We start from the raw sequence: 23540 nt of genomic DNA, 5'->3' as shown, positions 1-23540 counted from the left end.
ACTGAACCACAAATTGCTGAAAACTGCCTGGCCTTTATTGTCTTTATTTTCAAGCTTTCTCCCTGCCTGCTATTAGCAAGGGAGGCTTCTGGATCTCAGGCATTCACATGCAATTTGCTAATGGGCGTTTACACTGCTGAGTGAATTCGTAGTGAAGTAAGACTCCCGGTTTCCCCCACTTATTCCATATTCCACAGTCACCCAAAACATCAAGATGTCTCTCCATTTATTCCAATGAAGATCCTCTTATGTCTTAAGTGCACAGATTGTCTTAAGGAAATCACTGACCACTGATGTAGCCATGCTTCCCTTAAAGTGGACATAAGGAAGTCATCATACTCTGGGTAAGAGTAGATTATGGCTAACATCAAAGTGTCAACATTAGACACATACAGCAATCTCTCTTTGTTCAACTCATGACTTCTTTCCAGAGCAAAACATTTATTCATAAATTATTTACCATTGAGTGTCCTCTAATACTCACTGGTGCTCCAAAAAATAGTCCTATTCACTGCTCATCCAGTAACAGATGCTTTAGAATATCCATTGGTGGTAAAATAAATAAAAATAATATAGAAAGGCTATGAGAGCCTCAATATTTCCAAGCCTCATTTTTCAGTTCAATATTCCTGGCGCATCTCAACAAATTTACAGAAATCCCACCGTTTACTATAACACAAAAGAATGAAGAAGAAATCTGAGCTTACTCCTTAAACAAAGTAGTCAAATGTTTGGCTGTTAAGATAACAAAGCTCCATCCCTGGCTTCTCTCTTCCATCAGCAGCTATCTTCAAAGAACTCAAAGCAGTTTTAGTCCATGTGAATTCTTTCAACTGGATAAATACAATGTTTATATTGAAGTGAGTGAAAACCTGCCTTAACAGAGGTTTAGTTGCACACATAATATTTAAGGCAAAATTGAATGCCATCAAAACTACACTTGAAAATTCCTTAGCAAGTCATCGCATTGGCTATCAACACAAATTTTTCATTATGTTCAAAAGCTCTTTCCCTCCAAAGATGAAACAGATCTCTGGTATTTTAGGCATCCAATAATGGATAGTTTACATTTATGAGTTATTTTATGCAAAAATTGTGTATCTTTGAACAGTAAAAGTGAGTGTACAGAACAGCAAGATGGTCACTTTAGAAGGGGCTTATGGTAAAAAATATTTTGGGTAACAGGAGATACATCAACTCATCTCACGAGGATTTATGCTTATTGAAGAGAGTGTCAAGAAAAATCACTGAATATTTAAATTGTTTTCTTCCTGCCTTCCCCTTATCTCCCAGCTTTTTTTCTGATAGCATTCACCAGAATAGTTCATTTTACAGTTGAAACAAATCTTAAAATTATTTTAAGGACATGGTTGTCATGCAACAATCTCAGTTCCACTTTTTTTTTAAATAGCATCAGGTGTTCAAGGTCCATCTATGTTGTTGCAAATGGCAGGATTTCCTTCTTTTTTATGGCTGAATATTATTTCATTGTGTGTGTATACATCTACAAATATATTTATATACACAGAGGGTGCCAAAAATATATACACATTTTAAAAAAGGACAACTGCATTAAAATTGTAATACTCAATATATACCAATAACAAAAGATGAATACAAGTCATGTTTGACTTCTGCAATTACAAGAGGTGCTCAGAATGGTTAAAATCAACATCAAGACACTTCTGATTATGGCATACTATTGCTTGAGCAATGTTAACCAAAGTGTCCACTTGTATACTTTTTTTTTTGTCACCCTCGGTATATATCTACATATCTATATCTATCTGTCTATCTATCTATCTATCATCTATCTATCTATCTGTCATCTCTATCTATGTGTCTGTTGATGGACTCCTAGGTTGTTTCCATGTCTTGGCAATTGTAAATAATGCTGCAATAAACATGGGAGTGCAGATATCTTTTAAAGATAGTGATTTTGATTCCTTTGGATAAATACCCAGAAGCAGAATTGCTAGATCATATGATAGCTCTATTTTTAATTATTTTAAGGAACCTCATACTGTTTGCCATAATGGCTGCATCAATTTACATTTCTACCAATGGTGCACTAAGGGTGCCCTTCTCTTAGTTCCACCTCTTAGAGCAGATAAAAGCTGGTTACGTAAAATCTTCACTAGTACTAGAGGTCATCAAAAAGATGGACGTTAACTCTATGGACTAAAAATAATTGGCAGTGGAGAAAGCAACAGGTATGATTGTGCATGCTTTTTCCCCCAAAAAAAGTCCGTGTGTTCCAATTAACTCCAAATGTTCACAGGCATAAGCTACAATGCAACGAGTGAGCCAGAGAAGCAAATTTAAGAGTAGATGGTAAAACTAATCTAGATCAAGAAGTTAGTCCAGGAGATCCATAAAGTTCAAGCTTAGGTATGTTTTGGTAATTATAGTTATTAGGGAGATGGGATGTAGGCAGGGAGAAGGTACACTTGAGGCAGTGCACATGTCAGACAGAAGTTTCAGGTGAACAACGAAAATGTGAAGAGCAGCAAATGTGCATTTTGTTTCCTGGTCATCTGTTCGTAAATGACTGAATTCCATTCATTGGAATCCCAGACTAAGGCAAGAACTCTGCAAGCATTAGCTAGGCCATGAGGGCTAACAGTCAGAACAGCACAAAGGTTATGATCATTCATTTTGAAATCAAGCAAATTTGTATTGGAATTCTGGCTCCGCAGCTCATTATTAATAGTAAATACTCATTATATGGCAACAATATTTAGCTAAGGCCATTGTTCAGACCCCCAGAGTGGGATTGAGAAATAAGTTAACCATGCAGAGGGTTAAGTTAACAGCAGAGGGTTTATTACATGAATACGGTTTTGAAATTGGTCAATACAGGGAACTCAGTGGAGAGTGGAGAATGGCAAAGGGGTCAGTAGGCCCAGGGCCAAATCCATGGGTATGAGACCTTTATTGTTACAGGAGCCTATTTTTAGAAGGGCCCCACACATGGTTTAACGCTTTGCTGTCACTATCGTGAAATTCTCAATAATTTTTTGCATTTTGCACTTGACCCCAGAAATTACGTCGTTGGTCCTAGGTAGGCCACTATAGATGCCAAAGACATTTCAAACACTAAAAATATTGCAAGCACGCATGGATGCTGGGATAAGATGTCACTGATTATGATTAGTTTAGACTTATCTGGGGCTCACAAGGCAAGACACAGAATCCAGATCTGGAGGATGTATGAAAGCAAAAACAGGACAAAGTAGACAGGCGGAAAAGCACACCTGTTTAATAATGAAGGAGACCATATAATTTGTTGTCCAAATCAGGATGCTTTTGAGAATGAGAGGGAGTGCTGTTAATAATTACTCCAAGACATTAGATGCAAACTGTGACTCTCCTGGCCAAACAGGGAGAAATAGTCTCCCTATAAATAAGTCATTCAAACAAAGTATCCTGAAGTTATTCCTACATAGCAAAAATTAGAAATACAGCAGATAGCATCATGACTACAAAGCACATGTGTTTGTAGAAAATTTGGATCTGTTTTTGGAGATGGGTGGAAAGGGTAATTATTATCTTATCATTGAAAGGCTGATCAAAACAGAATAAAATTTTATGTAGTCAAAACTTCTATTTGAAAATCCACCCCTATGCTGATAATTGTTGCAGCTGCATAAAACTCCCCCCCACCACCCCCTCATCCCTTTTCCCCTTCAAATGGTTATATGGAGTTCTTTCTACTTTCTTACATGTTTGGAAATTTCATAATAATCATTCTTAAAAGTAAAAAAATAACTTAGATGTTTTCATTGATATTACATTGATTGAATAAGTATTTTTAAATTTTCTATTATGTAATTAACAACTTTCTATAAAGTTATTATGAGAAATAAACGGAAAACCACTTGATTTGAGAGTGATTTGAGTGTCAGGTATTCTCAAATTACCGAAGTAAATAAACAGTGCTGCCGCAAGAATTCCTCTATTGAGGGACTTAAGGATATAAATATAATTGGAGAAAGTATCAGAAGTTCTGCCTTGAAGCTCTGTTTACATAAAAGTCAGATTATTTTCATTTAGATTTCAGGTTGATTTTGAAGAGCCTGGTGTAGAGATGATGGAGCTTATGGGACATTAAAGCCCCCTGCATTCATCAGAAGACATTGGGCTCTATTCTAGAAACAAATTAACCTCAAATGTCAGTGGCTTAAGAACAACCAAGGCTTGTTTCTGGCTTGTGCTACTGCCTATCATGGATTAACAAGGGGTTCTGCTCCCCTCACTCATCCAGGGATATAGGCAGATGGCGACTCTATCATCTTGTAATTGCACCATCTGGAACCCATTGCGTCAGTAATAGAGACTGGAGAATTACACAGGGCCTTTCTATTGCCTCAGAACATAAGTGGCCTGGCCACTTCCACTAACCTCTCATTGGTGAAGCTGTCCTACTGTACCATCTGACTGCAGAAGCAAAGAGCAATCGAGGAAGCAAATGGGATATTTGGTGACTAATACTGTCTCCACTATTTCCCAACCACTTCCCTGGACAACACTGCAAAAAAAAGTATAGCTCATGATTTCTGGGGTTTTGAATTCTATTAGGTCGGTGCAAAAGTAACTGCGGTTTAAAAGGTTCAAAATAATAGTAAAAACTGCAATTACTTTTGCACCGACCTAATAGAATCTGATCTGAACACTGAAGAATTTAAAAATATTGATGTGTCTGAAAGTATTTGTTTAAGAAATTAATAAGGAAAAAAAGATAGCAGAATGAAATGTCTGTCTAGCTTTTTCAAGTACTAAATAGTACTCATTTTTACATAAGAGGTATGGTTAATTCAAATGAATATTAACAATTCATTCAAATCAGCATAGCTGATGTTTTAACTGCCAACACTTTCCTAGCATTGCTAAGGATACTACCGTGTTTTCCCAAAAATAAGACCTAACTGGAAAATAAGCTCTAGCGTGATTTTTCAGGATGACATCCCCTGAACGTAAGTCCTAATGTGTCTTTTGAGCAAAAATTAATATAAGACTCAGTCTTATTTTTGGGGAAACATGGTAGTAATGTTTATTTTTAGATAGGTGATTGTTTTGGTTACCTATTCCTGTATAACAAATTACCAGCTGGGCACAGTTGAGTAGTTTCACATGGGGACTTTCAGGCACTTGTAGTCAGAAGATGACTAGAATGACAATCCTCTGAAGGTGCCTTTTCTCATAGGTCCAACATTTCTGCTGGGATGGCAACAGCTGAGGCCTGGCTGGGCATCTGTCTTTGCAGGCCGCCTCTTCAAAGGGATTAGCTTGGGTTTCCATGCCGCATTTAGTCTCATGATCATTGGGCTTCCACATGGCAGATGGCTTCTCTTGGAATAAGCACTCTAAAGTACAAAACCAAAACTGCCACGCTTCTTAGTACCAAGTTTGGAAGTCCCTCAGTGTCACTTCATTGCATTCCACTGATCAAAAGGGAGTCAGAGGACCAACTGAGCTCCAAAGGGAGGAAAGGTATGAGTGTTAGGAGCATGGTTCCTTGGGGCATCATCTTTAGAGACAAGCTATCATTAATCAGACATATCATTTAATCAGACCCTAATTTAATACACTCTAAATAATTAATTGTCAAATGCAAGTCCATATTTGTAAGGATTTATGTAATGTCAAGTTTGCTTTCCCACAATTTTCTCCTTATCCTTAAAAAAAAAAAAAAGAACTGTAAATGGGACATGACAGTTTGCAAATGCGTAGAAATTGGTACTGCAGATCTTCCCTGATCTCTGGATTTATAACGCTAGGATGTCAACTGGATGTCAGCTCTAATTAAGAGCATTGCCACTTTGCTATTCTGGTCAGGTTCTCAAATATACGAATGCAAGGATCAGGATGAATGCAAAGATTGGGGAGGATAGTACAGACCTTCTATTTTACACACAATCGTATAAATTGTGTGTGTGTGCGTGTACGTGTATGTGTGTAAAATATAGAATAAATGGTTTGGTATTACTTCTTAGGCCAAGGAGTTTTCTACTTAACAAAAACAATTCACAAAATATCAACATAAAATTAGACAAGTTTACGTCATAATCAATATTGAATAGCACGAAAACAAGACCATCCATAATTATATCCCAGCAGAAAGAAAAGTGAGACCACTGTACAAATCATAAACATGACCAAAAATTCCCCTCACCCAGGTAATATGAGTGACTGCCACTTCTTTACCACTTATATCTTTAGCTTTGCTCAATTTCTCCCACCTTCTAGACAGAATTACTAAGATATCCAACCATAGAATTAACCTCACTTCCTAATAGCATTCAATCCTGAACAAATTCCACTTCCTCAGCTCTCAACAAAATCACCTAACCCATGCCTAAAATCCCATAATAATCCTCTCCCAACATCAACACTCTCTTACTCAGATGCTGCTCATTCTCCATGGTATGCTCTCCTTCGTAGCAGCAATCAACCAAGTTTGGTTGAACACATGGGTGTTACTGGTTATCTTTGGCTGATGAGAAATATATGTAGTTTTTTTTCTATTTATTTAAATTTCAAAGTTCAGCAAATGCATACACAGATAAAGGGGGCCAATTTTTTTCAGAATCAAGAACCAGAAAAAAACTGAACTCCTCACATTCGTCTTCATGGACCCCAGAGCACCAAACAGTCATACACATGGTCTCAACATTGGTGTCTTATCATTGAAATCTCATGGTGACCAACTGAATCCCCAATGCATAACATACATAACATAAAGGTATAACATCAACTTGATCAATGATTAAGAATATGGACTCTCTTGGCCTCTGGCAGCCTTTATTCCTACTACAACATTAGTTATCAGAACTAACACCAGAGATGAGGTAAAATACATTCTATTTCAATCAATTCATAATTATCAGCTTTGACGTGGGGCCTCAGTTAAGGAGAAGATGGAAACTAATGATCACGAGGAAATTTTTAAAAATAAATATGGATTTTGGGTCCTCCCTTTCCCATTCTATTTCTGCTGTTATTTCATACAATTCGTTCATTCATTCAACAAATACTTCATGAGTTCCTGCTGCATGCTGCATACATGGATTTTCATATATAGGTGTGAAACAATTATATAAGACCATCCAGGAAAAATACTCACTATATTTATACTTACTGTCTTTTATCAGTGAACTACACTCCCTTTCTTTATCCTATTACGTCAACATAATAAAATGATAGAATAGTCTCCTCCCTCATTTAACACCAGTCTTTCCAGGTAACTGAAACTTCTGCTATCAGTCTTGAATTCTGTCCATTCTATGTGCTGCTAGAAAATAATGACACTGGAATATTTGGTTGCTTTATTTTGAATAAATTGTCACTACTTAACATATTATATCTTTTAATTTTTTTCAACTCACTGGTTTTCCTTTCTAATGAGATAAGTTTTAAGTTTTCTACTTACCAAGGACGACTCTAAACACAAAATTTACTGAAAACCTAAAGAGATATCAATCAATTGATTGACCGTCATTGATTGTCCAAAACTGTACATTGAGGGTTTTTAAGACACAAAGCTTGGGTTGGTGCCAATTATCCAAAGGAAAAACTTTGCTAGAGAAAAAGGCAGAATAGACATAAAAAAGCTTACTACAATTTCAGTTTATCACTTTGTATTTTGAATTTGAAGACACCAGTCAGCCAGTCACCACTCTCACTTGTCAGTTTCATTTAATCAAAGTTCAATTCATAATGACCTTTATTTGATATATATTTGTAAGCACATAAAACTTTACACGCATTTCTGACAAACTGCAAATCAATGGCAGGAGATATTTCTTTTTAAAAAATATTTTCAAATTATTCCAAATAAAACACCAAATCGTTGCGTTATAAATAAATTGTGCACTTTTAAATAAAACTTATTAATAAATACATTAAGGTCTATGTTTTGAAAGATGTCTATTTGCAAATATACTAATCTATGCTTGAGTAGATATAAGAACTTGTTTCAACAAAGAAAGTTAACTGCAAAAATAATTTCAGAATAGAAATAATCCCTAAACCAAAAAGTTATGTTTTAGTCAGTTCAAAACTGAACTGTTTCTGAAAATGGTTTTCAGTGGCCTTAAATTACTCTAAAAACTTTACAGAGATAGTATTGCCCACTGGTTCAAAGACTAGGATGCTGGCATCTGACAGAACCAACCCTGTATCATTGGACAAGTTAGTTAAATGCTCAGGTGGTCAAGTCCCTCATCTGTAAAACACTGCATCCTTATCACAGAGATGCTGAAAGGATTAAATGAGACAGTGCAGGGAAAGGATTAGCAGACACCACATAGTAAATATTCAATAAATGTTAGTTATGATGATAATGATTGTGAATGAAGGAATGGTGATGACATTAATTCTCGAATGAGCAGGTATCTGCCTGTGTTCTGATTTACTCATGAATGTATCTATGTGTGTCTATCTAAGATTTGCAAATAGTGCTCTGAAAACGAATAGGAAAAGATCCACTTTTCTTCGTGAATATAAATCCATGACTCATTTTTTTTTTTTTAATGTCCTGCTGATGCCCCAAATCAGAAAAAGACACAAAGCTGGAAACAAGAATTGAGTTGTAGTACTTGCAACCTCAGGCTGAGAATTTGTGTAGGTACTTTCAAAGACTGAAGCCAATAAGCCTATTATATTGCAAACATAAAAGACAAAGGTTTTTGTAATAAACACAAATTTAAAAGGGAAGGATTAAAGCATGAGTAACAAAGAAGAGGAATAATTATTCTGTGTGGGATAGGGGTGTAAAAGGATTACCACCCACCAGGCCAGCTCAAGAGAGTAAATCTCAGTTCTCAGCAGCTGCAAGGCTGGTGATGCTGTAAATATTCACATAATATTTGTAAAATTAGAAGCTACTGTTATAGACACAAAAGAATGAAGTGCACACGCCATGATAGGTGTATCAGTCAGAAGATAGTCAGAAAAAAATTGGAAAAACAGAGTCCAAACTTTGCAGTCCAAGAGAAGGTATTTAATATAAGGAACTAGTTATAGGGTTTGGGGAAAGCTAAAAAAAAAAAAGAAAAAAAAAAAAGATAGGTAAGGGTGAGTGACATCATTGCTACCTCCCCTCAAGCTGGGAGAGTATGGGGGATTTTACCTACAGACCAGAAACCAGGGTTGCCTCACCATGTCTGGATCCACATAAAGGCTCAGACCATAGAGATGTACCACTCAAAGCAACAGAGAGGGAGAGATATATTCTGGTATTGCCCTTCCTATCTCCTTCTAGTCTGCCAACAATGCAGACTCTCCCACTGGAAGAACCTACTTAGAAGTCAGCAAGGGGGCCTGGGAAAGCAGACATCCAAGGATGGTCATGGAGTAGATCTGAAAGCAAACGAGCCAATGACCAGAGCAACAGACAAAAACTTACAGAATACAGTCATGCACCACATAACAACATTCCAGTCAACAATGGACTGTGTATATGACAATGGTCCCAAACAATTATAATAGAGCTGAAAAATCCCTATGGATGTCGTAGCAACATGATGTTGTAGCCACTGTGACGTGGTGGCTGCTTTAATGTCATCGCACAACGCATTACTCATGTATTTGTGGTGATGTTGCTGGAAACAAAACTACTGAGCTGCCAATTGTACAAAAGTATAGCACATACAATTATAGTAGTAGGCTGTACCATCTAGGTCTATGTACGTGCACAGGATTTCATCATGTTTGCACAATGAGGAAATCACCTCACGACAAAAAAGGCACCACTCCTTTCACTTAGAGTTAAAGGGAATCCTCAGTACAAGAAAGATGTCACCAATATGAGTTTTAATCAGGAAACCATTTAGAAATGCCTTCGCGTTATGGCCTCTCCCCACTCAAAATGTCACTGTTAAGATTGAGAATCTCCCAAAATAATCACATTTCTTTCAACAAGTAAGAGTGCAAAAATGAAACCTAGTTTTGGTGGCTCTTCGGCTCTTGGATTTCGTACACCTGGAAGAATTCAGAGAACACACTGGGTGACGTGTATAGCGGATGGCCACCATTTTGACCAGCCTGGGATACTAAAAACTAGGCAAATACCATCTAATAATTCCCAGATTTTATAAAATGAGGTCATTTTAATATCAGGAAACTAAAAGGATATATTCTCAGAATTAAGAGATGCCCCCAGTACTACCCTGTCTTCACTTTTCTAGTTTCATTGCAGCATGTGTAAAGTTTGCAGGACCAGCACAGACTCACAGAGTGACTACATTAGATTATCTCACTGAGAGGTTCCCAGAAGGCCCATATTGACTGGTAAGACTGAGTGAGTTCCTACTCCAGGTCATTTGTATAATCTTGGACAATATAATCTCTGGTGTCGTTTTCCTTAGTCTGTGAAGATTGGGGTAGAACACCCCTCCATCTTCAGGGTGAATGCAAAGATGTGAGTAGTGACTGGCTCAACTCGGTCTCTGGAAAGTGTAAGACCAGAAATCAGAAATACTGATTCATAACCTAGTGTGCATTTTCAGGGTTGTGCCTATTATGTAGGAAGTAAAGGAAACCTGGATATTCAAAGCAATCTCCCTTGACTTGGGCCACTGCCCCTCTTTCCATGCCACCTCTTTTCTCAGGTTACAGTCACAAAGCAATATATCTTTCCCAAGTCACCAGAAACTGTAATGTCCACACAAAGCTGATGCCAATGGAGACAGAAACATCACTCTCAACTTTTTTTCCACCAACCAATTCAATATGAAAATCGGTACTGTGATAAAATACTGCATAATGGAAGACTTTAATTTTCTCTTATCAATCATTTTTAATATTGTTTGATTGATAAACGCCAATTTACAATTTCAAAGAAAAAATAAAAAGGAGTATACAAAAAGAGTTTTCACATTATGCTGATGTTGGGATAAATTATCACCGACGCTAAATTTCTACAGAAAGTCAACAGAATGAGAGAGAAATTGTGAAAACAAACCATTTCTAATATGCCTCTCTTATAAGCACTTTAGCCTGCCTACATGAACCGAAAGTCTAAGAAAGAATTCTGACCAATAAAGCAAAGATGAATGGGAGTATATTGCTTTCTGGTCTCATAATAGGAGGTATTTTGAATGCAAGTCCTACTCAGCTTTTCAAGTCCAAAGTTAGTGAGTTAGTGCTCTCGCCATGTGCTGCTTCAGAAAGACGCCCATGTGGTCACAGTGTGTCACCTGTAAAAATTGCTCACCAACAGAAAATATCCTATTATGTTTACACACAGAGACATAGCAGCACTCTGCTGGTTTAATTTTCCCAAAAGAGGTTAAATAATGTTCTGTATTGTTTGACCTGAATAGAGGTTGTTAATCACCTTGAGGAAAAAAGAAGCCAACAAGCCAACTAGGCAAGGAAAAAAAGTGATTTTTTGGTAATATTCGTACATTTGTCTGACATATTGGTGAATATACTCTTAGAGACATTGGAACATACGTGATTGCCTGGAATAAAAGGCACAGAAGGAATAATCTTAGGCTGAAGGAAAAATTCACTTCCAACAATGTCTAGATTGCTTTCATTAACTATCCACCAAAGAATGCTGTGAATGTGGAACTTGGACACTGTGAATGTGGAACTTGGACACTTTCTGGTGACCGTCCGCCTCCTGTAGCCCTGACCCAAAACTTGAGATAGAGAAAAGTAAGCGACGAACAACTGCACAGCACTTTGTAAGGGAGTCACCTTCGTGATGAGAACAGACGAGAGCCTAACACTCTCCACATCGGCCCAGTGACAGAAGAATTGTAAGCTTAAGCACGTTTCAAGGAAAACAAGTTACGTCAAGGTCCTTCCAAAAAGCGTATTACCTGATGTGGCTGCGGATTGGACCATCTGCCGTAGGAAGGAGCACCCGAACACCTGCTGGCTGAAGTTCTCTGAAACAGAGAAGGGGAAAAAAAAAAGATTTCATGCTGTCACACAAACGAAATGCACTTTCTCTAAACAAATGATTTAGTCAGTGTCCATAGTTCCAAACATTAGCACATCTCAGACTCTATGTGAACTTAATCTTTCTGTTTCATTTCTTTTAAAACATATACTCTCTGCAAGTATAACAATGTGGACACTCTAGTCAAACATCTGGATCCAAGGCTTACTTTATATTAGTTTTTAGACGCGGTGCAAATCACCCAGCTGCTGTGTGTCTCAACTTTCTATTTTGTGGACCAGAATAATAATTTTTAATGCCACAGAATACCTGTGAGGATCCAATATAATAATAGGAGGGAGGTACTTTGTACAGTAAAGTACTATACACAGATAAGGCATTAATTCAACAAGGAGAAAATAAGGCAATTATAAGTTTCCACTTGAAACAAAACTGGTATACAAATATCCATGTTAATATGTGAGGTCATTTGAGAGTTGGTTATTCTCATTATATAAAAGACTCTTCATCTTAGGAAAGACCTGACCACACCTTTGCTATAAGCTCCCTGGGCTTTGAAAATGCCACAAATTCACTAGAGATTAGCTCATCCAAAACTATTCTTAACACCATATTTCTTTGCTTGCTTCTACCAAAGAGGCTAAAAAAGACTACATATGTAATTTCTCAATATTCCTTCCCTCTAGTTCTGGCCAATGAGACATGAGTATAATTGTGTAGAGGGGTGGGAGGAGTTCTGAGAAAGCTTTTGCTTCTTGGATAAACCAGAAAAGATATGGTTTGTATCTTCCCCATCACTCTTCTTTCTCTCTAAATATAAATATGCTACATGGAGCTGCAGCAACCATTTTGTCACCATGAGGAAAAAGCCAAGAGAAGAGCAGAGATGTCAACCCTAATCTTGTTAGGCAGCTGACACACAGCTTCAGGCTGCTACTTTTGCCTAATCTCCTTGTGTAATTGACTATAATCACATTTGCTTTTACTTGCAGAGTGTAATGATATACTCTGCTAGCTCATTCAAATTAAGAGTCAGATTACAAAATTTCATCTACTAGTTCATTCAAATTAAGAGTCAAATTACAAGATTTCAGTTCCTATGAAACATGTGGATGCTTCAGGCAGGCAGAGCATAATGACAGAGGTATGAAGATGTGAAAGTGATTGGTATGTTTGGGAAATGATCAATAGACCAATATAGTATTGCCAGCTCTGGCATTCACTATCACTGCATTCCAACTGCCTTTTAGGATCCCTGTATAATTCTGTGCTGGCCTTCGCTGATTGTGACAGCTTTCCTGAATCTCTGCCACAGGGAGGTTGGCATGTTGGCTACATGCTATATTCTGCCTGCTCAGTTCAATTTCCCTCTAGCATCAGCCCATCTGAGGAGGCAGCTCTGGGATCAGCTCTCAGGCCCTCCCTGTCTTGCCTGCCCTACTGAGGTTAATGGGCTTGGGCCCTATAGCAGAGTGTGAGAAGGGCATTGCAGTTTTCAACTTGGATAAAGGAAGAACTACGAAGGAAGTAGCCAGAAGTTCAACTAAACGCTTAATATTTCCTTCGTGAGAAGCAATAGGAATGAACTTCAGATGTATCTGACTTTATCAGTGCATGGCCATGTACCTTCTCTTCTGCCATTTTCCTAATTGTGAAATAAAGTAAAATTAGATGATCCCCATGCTTCTTCTTATCCAGCCCCAAATCAATTTAATTAAATGATACTCCACATTTAAAGTATATAAATGATTACTGATTATAGTGGCAACATTGAATATCCATGGAAAGATTAGATTCCTTTCCATAACATGTGTTTAAAATACCAAAGAAACTTCCACTTCAAGTCAATTAAGTAGAAAAAGTTCATTATCCAGAATAGCCCCTTGCCTGAATATCTTAATAAACTCCTGATTCCCTCCATTTTTTAAAGGAACTATTAGCTGGTTTTATACCCCCAATAATTTGGACTTCAGCAGAGTCCCCTCAAGTTTCTTTAAATCATAAGATTTTGGAAGTCACCACCAGACTCATTTTTAAGATATCATGTTTCGAGAACGAAACTCATCATTGTTTCAAACAACGATATAGGTTTCTAAAATAACAATGAATTTTATATCTATTATCAGAAAATAAAGCTCTGGGATTTTTAAAATTGAGATGTAATCGGTATGTAAGATTGTATACAGTTAAGGTGTACGATATGTTGACTTGACACATGTACATATTACAACATGATGACCACCATAGTGCTAGTTAACACCTCTATCTCATCTCATAATTATTTCTTGTTTTGTGTGGCGAGCACAATTAAGATCTGGTCTCTTAACAACATTGAAGTTTGTAACACAGTATTGTTGACTATAATCACTCAGCTGTGCATTAGATCTCCAGGACTTACTTATCCACTAGCTGATAGTTTGTACCCTCGTACATCTTCCCAATTCCTACACCCTGCAGCCCTGATAAATACAAATCTACTCTCTATTTTCACAAGTTCAGCATTTTTAGAGTCTACCTATGTGACATCATATTAGACGATCTTTCACCGTCTGACTTAACTCAGTACACTTGGGTTGTTCCATATCTTGGCTATTGTAAAGAATGCTGCATTAAACATGGAGTACCGATAGCTCTTCAATATTCTGTTTTCATTTTATTTGGATATACATCAAGAAGTGGAATTACTGGATCATATGGTAGTTCTACTTTTTAATTTTTTGAGGAACCCTCCCCCCCCGTACTGTTTTCCATAGTGGCTGCACCAATTCCCACCCACAGGGCACAAGTGTCCCCTTTCCTCCACATCCTCACCAACACTTGTTATCCTTTGTCTTCTTGAAATCTTTGTTTTTTTTAAATCAAAACAAAATCATGTTAACCCAAGCCAAGATATGAGCACTGACATTCAGAAAACATGTTAAAGAAAAATGACATGTGTGATCTGTAGAATATGACCCTTTCCTAAGAAACCCTGAAGTGGGAAGGGCAGAAGATTGGCACTTGTGAATTTGAATGCAACCATAACTCCATATGAAATGCACATCTATCCTCTTTTGATAAGTGTCACAATATTTTTGTGCCCACACTTAACGTTTTCCTAAAGGTCACACTGTGTGTCAGCACTAACACAAGTATAATTGACTTTAAAATGGTAATTGCAGGCTGCTGTGAGGCACACACTTCACATACTTTCTAGTGCTAAGGATAAACGTAAAAGGCAAGAGAAACAACAAAACAACTGATCAACATTAATTACAAATTTCAGAGACATGACAATGTTCAGAATTGTACCATAACCTCTAATAGATGTGACTGTATTCAAAAAATCAGTCTCATAGCACAAAACACAAAATCTGGTTGGATTTCCTTGAGTGTGTTTTTGAATAAACTAGCCATAATGTGTGGTTTGGATTTCAGCCTAGACAAAAACAAACTCACCTGACAAATCAGTTAAGTAATTATTCATATCCACATTCTCTTCCTACTACCATGTTTCCCCGAAAATAAGACCTAACCAGAAAGTGAGCCCTAGCATGATTTTTCAGGATGACATCCCCTGAACATAAGCCCAAATGTATTTTCTGGAGCAAAAACTGATGTAAGACCCAGTCTTATTTTTGAGGAAACACGGCAGTGCTCTTAGCAACCAGGGGTTAATCAAAGGGCCTTACCCAGATCAGAATAATGAGGCATATTGGTTTAAAATGCAAGTCCTCTGAGCCTAGGAATTTACAAATCTCTGGAAGTGGGATCCTGCATTTCTTTTTTTAAGATATTGATATTAAATTGCGAAGAAAAATCCCAGAATTATCCCAGCACATCCTTTCTACTGTGACATGCATTCATTGGAAGGACCACAACAATAAAAAGTAGAGACATGAAGACCTGAAGATATTATCGAGAGCTGTTTTCTCTAAACGGATAAAATGAACTCTCAAATTCCAGAGAAATATTTCGCGAAATTGTGGAAAGGCGCTTGGGGGAAAAGAATCTGATTTTTAATCTACAGACATACATTGAACCTTGAACCACCGTAGCCCAATTAAATGGTTGGGTATGAGTTTCAGTGTAGATATCCAACCGCTGCCCTTGGCAAACCTTCCTGAATACCAAGAATGGCCCGCTGCCCTTCTGCTATGTTTCTGGTACATCTGTATGTACCCCTTATCAAAACTCGTATCACACTGCCTTGTAATTGCCTTCCAAATGCAGCTTCCTTTTGGAAACTGTACATTCCACAAGGTTATGGGGAGAAGAGGGGAGCAAGTTGGGGCTGGGTGTTTACTCATATAAGCAGGCATGCCTGTGCTTGGAATATAGTAAGTGCTCAGTAAACATTATGTTCATTCATAGTTTTCGTAAACGTCATCCTATTCAATTTGGGCAAGTATGAATAGGATACTGGGGGGTGGTGTTTCAATAAGAGACAATGGCAATGAAAGTTACATGTGTGAGAGCAAACACAAAAACTGGTAGGATTTCAGAGTCCTGAAGGCTCCTGTAATTTCTTAGAAAGTGTAGCACTATTGGCTTAGACTTCAAGACACTGGGATGCAGAGTTCCTTGAGATGGCTTCATACAAAACATCAATTGCTAAAGTAACTACAGGGAAAAAATAAGGAAATGGCAGACACCACTCTGAAGTTGAGAGTACTAGTTAATAGGTACATGCTATACCACATGAAACATCTCGGGAATACTGTGAGGTCACTTTGAAAGAACTAGGTCATGTACAAAAGCAGAGAGAAGCCAGAAGACAAAGAAATGTTGAGACTAAAATATTTACCCTACTTTACATCTTCCCTCTCTCCCTTCCCCAAGTTACGAGGCTTGTGAAAATCCAGATTACTTGTATCATAGAGAAGGGAGTTCAGGAGGAGGAGCGTGAGGAACATTTTTGTAACCAAAGTATGTGGGACGTGCTACTAAGAGGCTTCCCTTTTTCACAGTGTTGTGTTAAACTAAGGAAAGAGACGTGCTATGCAGAAACCTGGAGGACAGACCGGATTCAATGGCAGTTCACAATTGAGTAAAGCTGCCAGATGCCGCAGCAAGACTGCCAGCCAGCCACTCAGCCTCTGTACTCCATCCCACAAATGTCCTTTGCTTGGCCCCCTTCCTCCAAGTCTAATTGCTCATCACCATAAGACAAGGAATTTGGGGAACATGCACATGTTTCGTAGCTGGAGTTTTTCCTGCCTTAAGCCTTGAGCATATTTGAAGTACAAAAATGAAAAACCAATATATAGGGATATAAGGGGCCAACTGGACATCTGCATTTAACATTTTAGCACAGCAAGTCATTGACGACGATAATCCAGGAACCGACATGGGTTATTCAGACTTAACTCGGGATGACAGACATAACGTTTGGGATCATAATTCCAGATGAAAAATTATGTTTCCATTCCCAATGAGATTTGTCATGCAAGAAACAAGACCAAAAAGGCAAACCACCTAGACAGCAGTAACATTTTTAATAAGGTATGGAGAGCTGCCTCAAAAACCTTTTTTCCAAGGCTAGAACCTTTGCAAAATACGAGTGGTAAAGGCTCTACCCACACACACCTTAATAAGTAGCTACCAAACGTCGCATATAAATATGCATACCAGGCAAGCCAAGAAAAGGAAATTGATAAAGATAAAAGGATGTGGAGTGAAGTCTCTAATAATTTGCTATTGAAGGAAGAGCATGATTTCCTCATCATAGTTGTGATAGCCTGGACTACAGATTCCAATATGTGTTGCTACATCTATTCAGCATTTACTGAGGGCCTATGATGTTAGTGTCCAGGAAATAAGGAACAGTTTCCACCCTTCTTATCCTTTATAAATGCAATCACAGAAAACTACCCTCATTTAAATACGAAATTAATGAGCTCAGTTAGGGAATCCCAGAACTCTGAACCGAACTAGCTCAGTCAAAGGAGTTTTATCTCATTCCTAATGCTAAGAAGATCCTAACAGTTGGGTCAGAAATGCTACCTAAAACTTGACCTAAATCTCTCCAGTTTCAATAAAAGCCCAATTTATTAAGGTGTATGACAAGCAGCTCACATATTCTCCATCTCTTTCTAATGTTATGCATCCTTTGGAATTTTTTTCTCTATTAAATCAACTGGTTTTATTTAACCTTTCTGTGTGCCCTAGTTTCTATCCTGTTAGTCATTTCACTGTCTTCCTCTGGGCCACCTCCCAAATTTCCATGCTCCTTCCTCTGAAGTTGTGAATTTTGGAAGTGGGTGAGTTACTCATTTTGTCCTTATTCCATTACAAAATGCAAAATGAAATAAATCTAAGCTAGCCTCAATGCAAAAAATAAAAGGGAGAAAATCTCAATACAATTAAGTACTAAAGGTTGATTTAGCAACTATATTCAAAAGGCTTTGCCTCTTGGTCTGATTTATTTTCCAGTGATGAAGGAGAAATAAATGAGTCTTGTTCAGGAAACCTAACCAAGTCTTTGTGCTTTGTGCTTACAAAAAGCTTTGTGCTTACAAAAAGCAGATGTAGAATAATACAGACTTCGTCTTCTTCTAGGAGTTAAAATACCGTATGTATTTACCAAAGTCAAAATGGTGTCCCCAGTGTTTTTATTTGCTAGTTCTTTGTCCCCTCACTGTAGTGTTATTTGCCCCCTCACTGTATATGTCCCTTCACTGTAAAGTTATTTACAAGCATTTTGTTGCATACACAGCATGGGCAAAGCACTCTACTAGCAATAGAAGTTACAAAGATGAATGAGATTCTCCTCAGAGAGACTTTTTCCTCCCTTCCCCTCTCCCATCCTGCCCCAAAGAACCACATACAAGCCTACCCACTGTCATTCTTTATCCCATTACCCTATTGTCATTCTTCGCAGCTCCTGTCACTATCTGAAATTATCTTGTGCATGTATTTGCTTTGTTGTACATGGTTCATGTCCCTCACTAGAATGTTAAGTTCCAGGAAAGCTTGTCCTTTTTTACCACTTTTTTAACCATAACTTTTACTATCATGCACATAGCAGTGCTTCAGTACTATGAGTTGAATGGATGAATGAATGAAGAGACTCAGTTTTTACTCTCAAAGAGTTTACAGTCCAGTGAAGGAGATTAATGCATACACAACTCTATTGCAAGAAGGAGTGTCTCTCCTTCTACCACATTTGCAGGCTGTGCAGGTTGTTCCCTGCATGAGGAAGCCATTCAACACACACAAAAAATGATACATTGGTAAATTGCAACACTTTTCCAACAGAACTAGTAAAGTGCCTTGCTGTAACAAAATTGGTATAATTTTCCAACAAGTGGAAAATATCTTAGAAATGTTACCTTACTCTCACTTACAGAAAGGTGCTCTGTAGGCAAGCAATGGTCTTGGATGTGCAGAATTGATTTTAGGTCCACTTTCCTGGCCTTGGACTTTGAGTTTCCTAGGTCAGATGTGAGGCGTAAGGGCATTAGAGATTATTGCACCAGCAGATGCTGTTTTAAATAATCAAACTGTGGTCTCCAGGCTCCAAGGTGGCTTCCAATGACCTCTGCTTCCTGATATTCACACCATTTTGTAGTCCCCTCTACAATGTACCAGGGTTGGAATATTTGGTCAATAGAATACAGTAAAAATAATTTTATGTCTCTTCCTAGATTAGGTTATAATCTTGGCCATGGTTATGCACTTTTGGATCATTTACTCTAGGAGAAGCCCTATCATGAGCCACTATAGAGAATCCCACAGGGTAAGGAATTGGAACCTCCTGCAAACAGCCATGTTAGTGAACTTGGAAGTTGATCTTCAGTCCCAGTCAAGCCTTCAGAGACTGCAGCCTTGGCTAATGGTTTGACTGAAACTTTTAACAGAAACCCTGACCCAGAATCACCCAGCCAGTCTGCATATTTCCTACCCTCAGAAACTGTGCAAGGAAATCAATGTTTGTTGTTTAAATGCTAAATTTGGGGGTAATTTGTTACACAGCAATAGAAAATTCACCTCATTAGCAGAGAAACTATTCACCTCTGACTATGATACAAGTAAAAGCCTGTAGAAAGCATATGATCCTGTGAATCATACCTAAGGGAGAAGAAGACATTATTCTCTTGAATTATGGAAAAAAACAGTTTCAGGATTTTTTTTTTCCTCCTTTAGATCTTTAAAAAAAATTAAGTACCTGAATTTTCACATTGTTATTTAACATGTCTTGCAGTCACTTTCTTCAAGGAGACAGAGCATTCCCTGAAGACGTGAGCACAAGGTAACCTCCACCTCCCTTCCTGCACAAGACTAAAAACAGTGAACAGGATGCTGAGTAAATAAATAATAAGCTTCCTGTTATCGCGCAGCTTTCTCTGTAACTCAACTTGATCTTGCCATAGCTTACAAAAAAGAACTGAATCTCTTTAGCAACTGGGCTCGATCTGCCACTCCACGTCTCAGAGAAATAGAAATCCTCCCTGGTAGCTGCATAACAGGGCAGTGTATGAGTTCTGCTTTCAAGTTACTGAGGGGTGTGGAGCACACACAGACTTACAAAGAAAGCTCAAGCTGACTCAGTGTCCCCCCAATCTGGGCCATACAGAAACTGGACACACAGAATGCACAACTGAAAAATGGTTCCTTAGTCAATTTTTGGAAAAGCTATGCTTCCCATGTGATCCAACACAGGTGTCTGCACAATTTCTCTAAATATACCATACATTAAATATTTCAGGCTTTGTGGGCTATATGGTGTCTTTCACAACTACTCAACTCTGCCACTGTAGCATAAAAGCAGCCATAGACAATACATAAATGAATGGCTGTGGCTGCATTCCAATAAAACTTTATTTGCAAAGACAAGCTTGGGTCAGATTTAGTCTACAGGCTGGAGTTTGTATATTATTCTTGTCTCTCATTGGAATGTTTAAGTACCAGAAAAGCAGAAAGGTAAACACTGCTCTAATCCCTCTCTTGAAGAATTACTGGACATTTTGGCACATAAAAAACACTGAGAATTTCAGGTCCAAAAACCCAACCATGGGTCAATTTGTTTAACCCAGCTTCCCAATGTTATTTGTCTAGAGAACCTATGTACTTATTTAACAATTTCTCTCCTGCCCTGTCCTCCCCTCTCCCACCTTTGCCCTCCTCTCTTCTCTCTCTCTCTCCCCAACCCCCATTTTCTTATTGAATATCTATTAATTTCTCAGGGATCAAATCTTCCATAGAACATACCTGAGGAAATAATGAGTTACCTAATTTGTACTGTGTATCAGCCTGAGTGAAAAATTTGATTCCAAATCTCTGATTCCTCAGAGAACTGCTTTGGAACTTGGCACGCCAATAAACACTCTAAGCAATACCTTGATTTTCATACGTACGATAACCACAAAGATAGAAAACTTAAAAAGTGTTGGCTTTTTTTGTGTTTGCTTGTTTTGTGGAAAATTGGTTGATTGGCACATTTTTTTTTTTTGTATCCTCCATCTCCCCCAACTCTCACCTCACAAATGATTGCAACTTTTGGAACTTGTAGTATGGAAAATTTCATGGTAGGAAGTTATGGATTGGGTAATAACCTCCAGAAAATATCAAGGCACTAACATATTTAGAACTTACAACTCAAAGTTGGTTTCATTGGCCAAAGTAACAAAGCAAAGATTTCTGGCAAAGTGTCTTAGAAACTTATAAAACACCTACAGTGGTGTCAGGCATTGTCAGAGTTCTATTAAATAGAAGACACCTGAAATTTTCTTGTTAGTAGCCTATGATTATCAGTGACTATTTGACCAACAGACCAATCCTGGTACAATGTGGGAGGGGACTCTCACCAGGCTGTGAATACCAGGAGACAGGGATCATTTAGAGGCCACGGTGGAGGCTACCTGCCACATATGAGGGGGAAATATCTGGGAACTTTTTGTTTTTTCCCTCCTGAAACTGACACTGATGATGTGGCATTAACCAAAGTCATTTCTGCACCTCTGTAAATTGGGGAGGTTGAACTGAAGTCAAACTTCCTGTGAAAATATGAGTCTAGCAACATTCATATATTACTTTATATACTCTCAAAGCATTTTCATATTAATGATGCCACACGGTAGACACTGTGACATGGGAAGGATCTGGTCACAAGCTGGGTAGAATCCAGTTTCTCAGAATGGGGCTACCCCGAACCTGAAATTCCAACCCCATCATTTTTTTTCCCCTCAAAAGCCATGAGAATCCTCAGGCTGGTCAGACTTCCCTGAGCTTAGTTCCCAGAAATGCATGATAATTCACAAGGCTTTTCAAAGCCTCAGGAGGGTGGTAGCAGTTGCTGAATTTTAAGAGTGGTTTAATTGGCCATCCCTCAAGTTAGAGACTCCTCCTTCTATATCCCAGACTTTCCTTCATCACCCAGAAACATGTAACTCATAGATTTCCCCCATATGAAAACATCCCGCGATATGCCTAGGCTTCCATTCTTACCCTGGGATTTCTTCCTGCCTTTTCATCTTTATCAGGAAACAGAGCCGGAGAACCAAGTTCTCCCCTGCAAAAACAGCCCCTGATGCCACCTCAGCTGCAATGAGCCTCCCAAACATGGGCACCTGTGCCACGGCTCCGATCTGACCATTTAGCTGTGCGTAGTGAAGAGGGCACGGCCACAGCTGTCATAACAGATTGGGCTTGTGCGCCATGCTAATTGCCATACAAAACACCTTTTGTATGTACATTTTCCAGGATGAGTGTGTTTACAAGTGGAAAACTTTTGGACTCTTTGCTATGTGACTAAATGGAATATGTCAGAAAGAAGACTTTTATGACTCTTCCTGAAAATTATCATGTCACTGATCGTTCTTGTGGGCATAAAAGGTGTAGAACAGTAGAAAAATATCCTTCAATACTCTCCTCCCAGGAAACTAAAGATTTTTAAATTCTTAAAATAAGTAAAAACTGAACTGTGAAGTTTAAAATGTTACATAGAACAGTTACATGGAACTGTATTCCATTAAACTACTCATGAATAAACTGGGGGTGAAGTTAATTTAATTCTTCCAAATACAGTCATCAATTTAGGAGAATTTTGTTGCCACCTGCATTGTTTAAAACATTTTTTAAAAAATATGGGAGGAGGGAGGTGAGGTGGAGAATTGAGCCTACTTTTAAGAGAATAGGATTTAGGGCCAGCACGTGTAAAAGCATTCACAAGAATTACATCAGAAAAATCAAAAAATTAACCACCCAAGGCAATGTGTATTTAAGTAGAATAAATTCCAAGAAATTGTGGAAAGGCTGCCCTCTTCAGACACACTATTTTGGGTTTTTTGTTTGTTTGTTTGTTTGTTTTTAAGTTGCTATAGATTTTTCTATAGGGGAAAATGGAGTATGAGGTAATGTATTTTTAAATTTGAGCTTTACTCTCATAAATAAATGTCAAACAGTACATGGAAAAAATATTATTAAGTATCTAGTGTGCCTGTCTGGACTTGTCTAGAATATGTATTTTATAAGTAAATATTCCACATGCTTCTTGAAGAAGCATCTAAGCAAGTTTTAAAATCCTGAGAGGTAATTAATGGAGCTGTCTGGGACTGAATTGTTTACCTCAGCTGTCACGTATTTAAGTGCATTCAGTATAACCACCTGAAATCACAATAATTGGCTTTCATGTCATTAGAAT

At 38.0% G+C, this 23540-nt stretch overlaps 1 protein-coding gene across 10 annotated transcripts in view; it reads right to left on the bottom strand.

Annotated features, from left to right (window-relative positions):
• Positions 1-23540, bottom strand: part of RBMS3 (RNA binding motif single stranded interacting protein 3) — a gene marked incomplete at its 3' end in the record, with an annotated part of 1241782 nt that overhangs the window by 969555 nt on the left and 248687 nt on the right. For all 10 annotated transcript variants that reach the window (XM_081071716.1, XM_081071717.1, XM_081071703.1 and 7 more), the window contains exon 3: positions 11835-11903. In XM_081071716.1, coding sequence (XP_080927842.1) covers positions 11835-11903 — 69 coding nt within the window. The remainder of the gene's footprint in view (positions 1-11834; positions 11904-23540) is intronic.

This window comes from Rhinolophus hipposideros, assembly GCF_964194185.1.
Source record: "Rhinolophus hipposideros genome assembly, chromosome: 14".
NCBI lineage: Eukaryota > Metazoa > Chordata > Mammalia > Chiroptera > Rhinolophidae > Rhinolophus > Rhinolophus hipposideros.
This window is presented reverse-complemented; position numbering and strand designations above follow the sequence as displayed.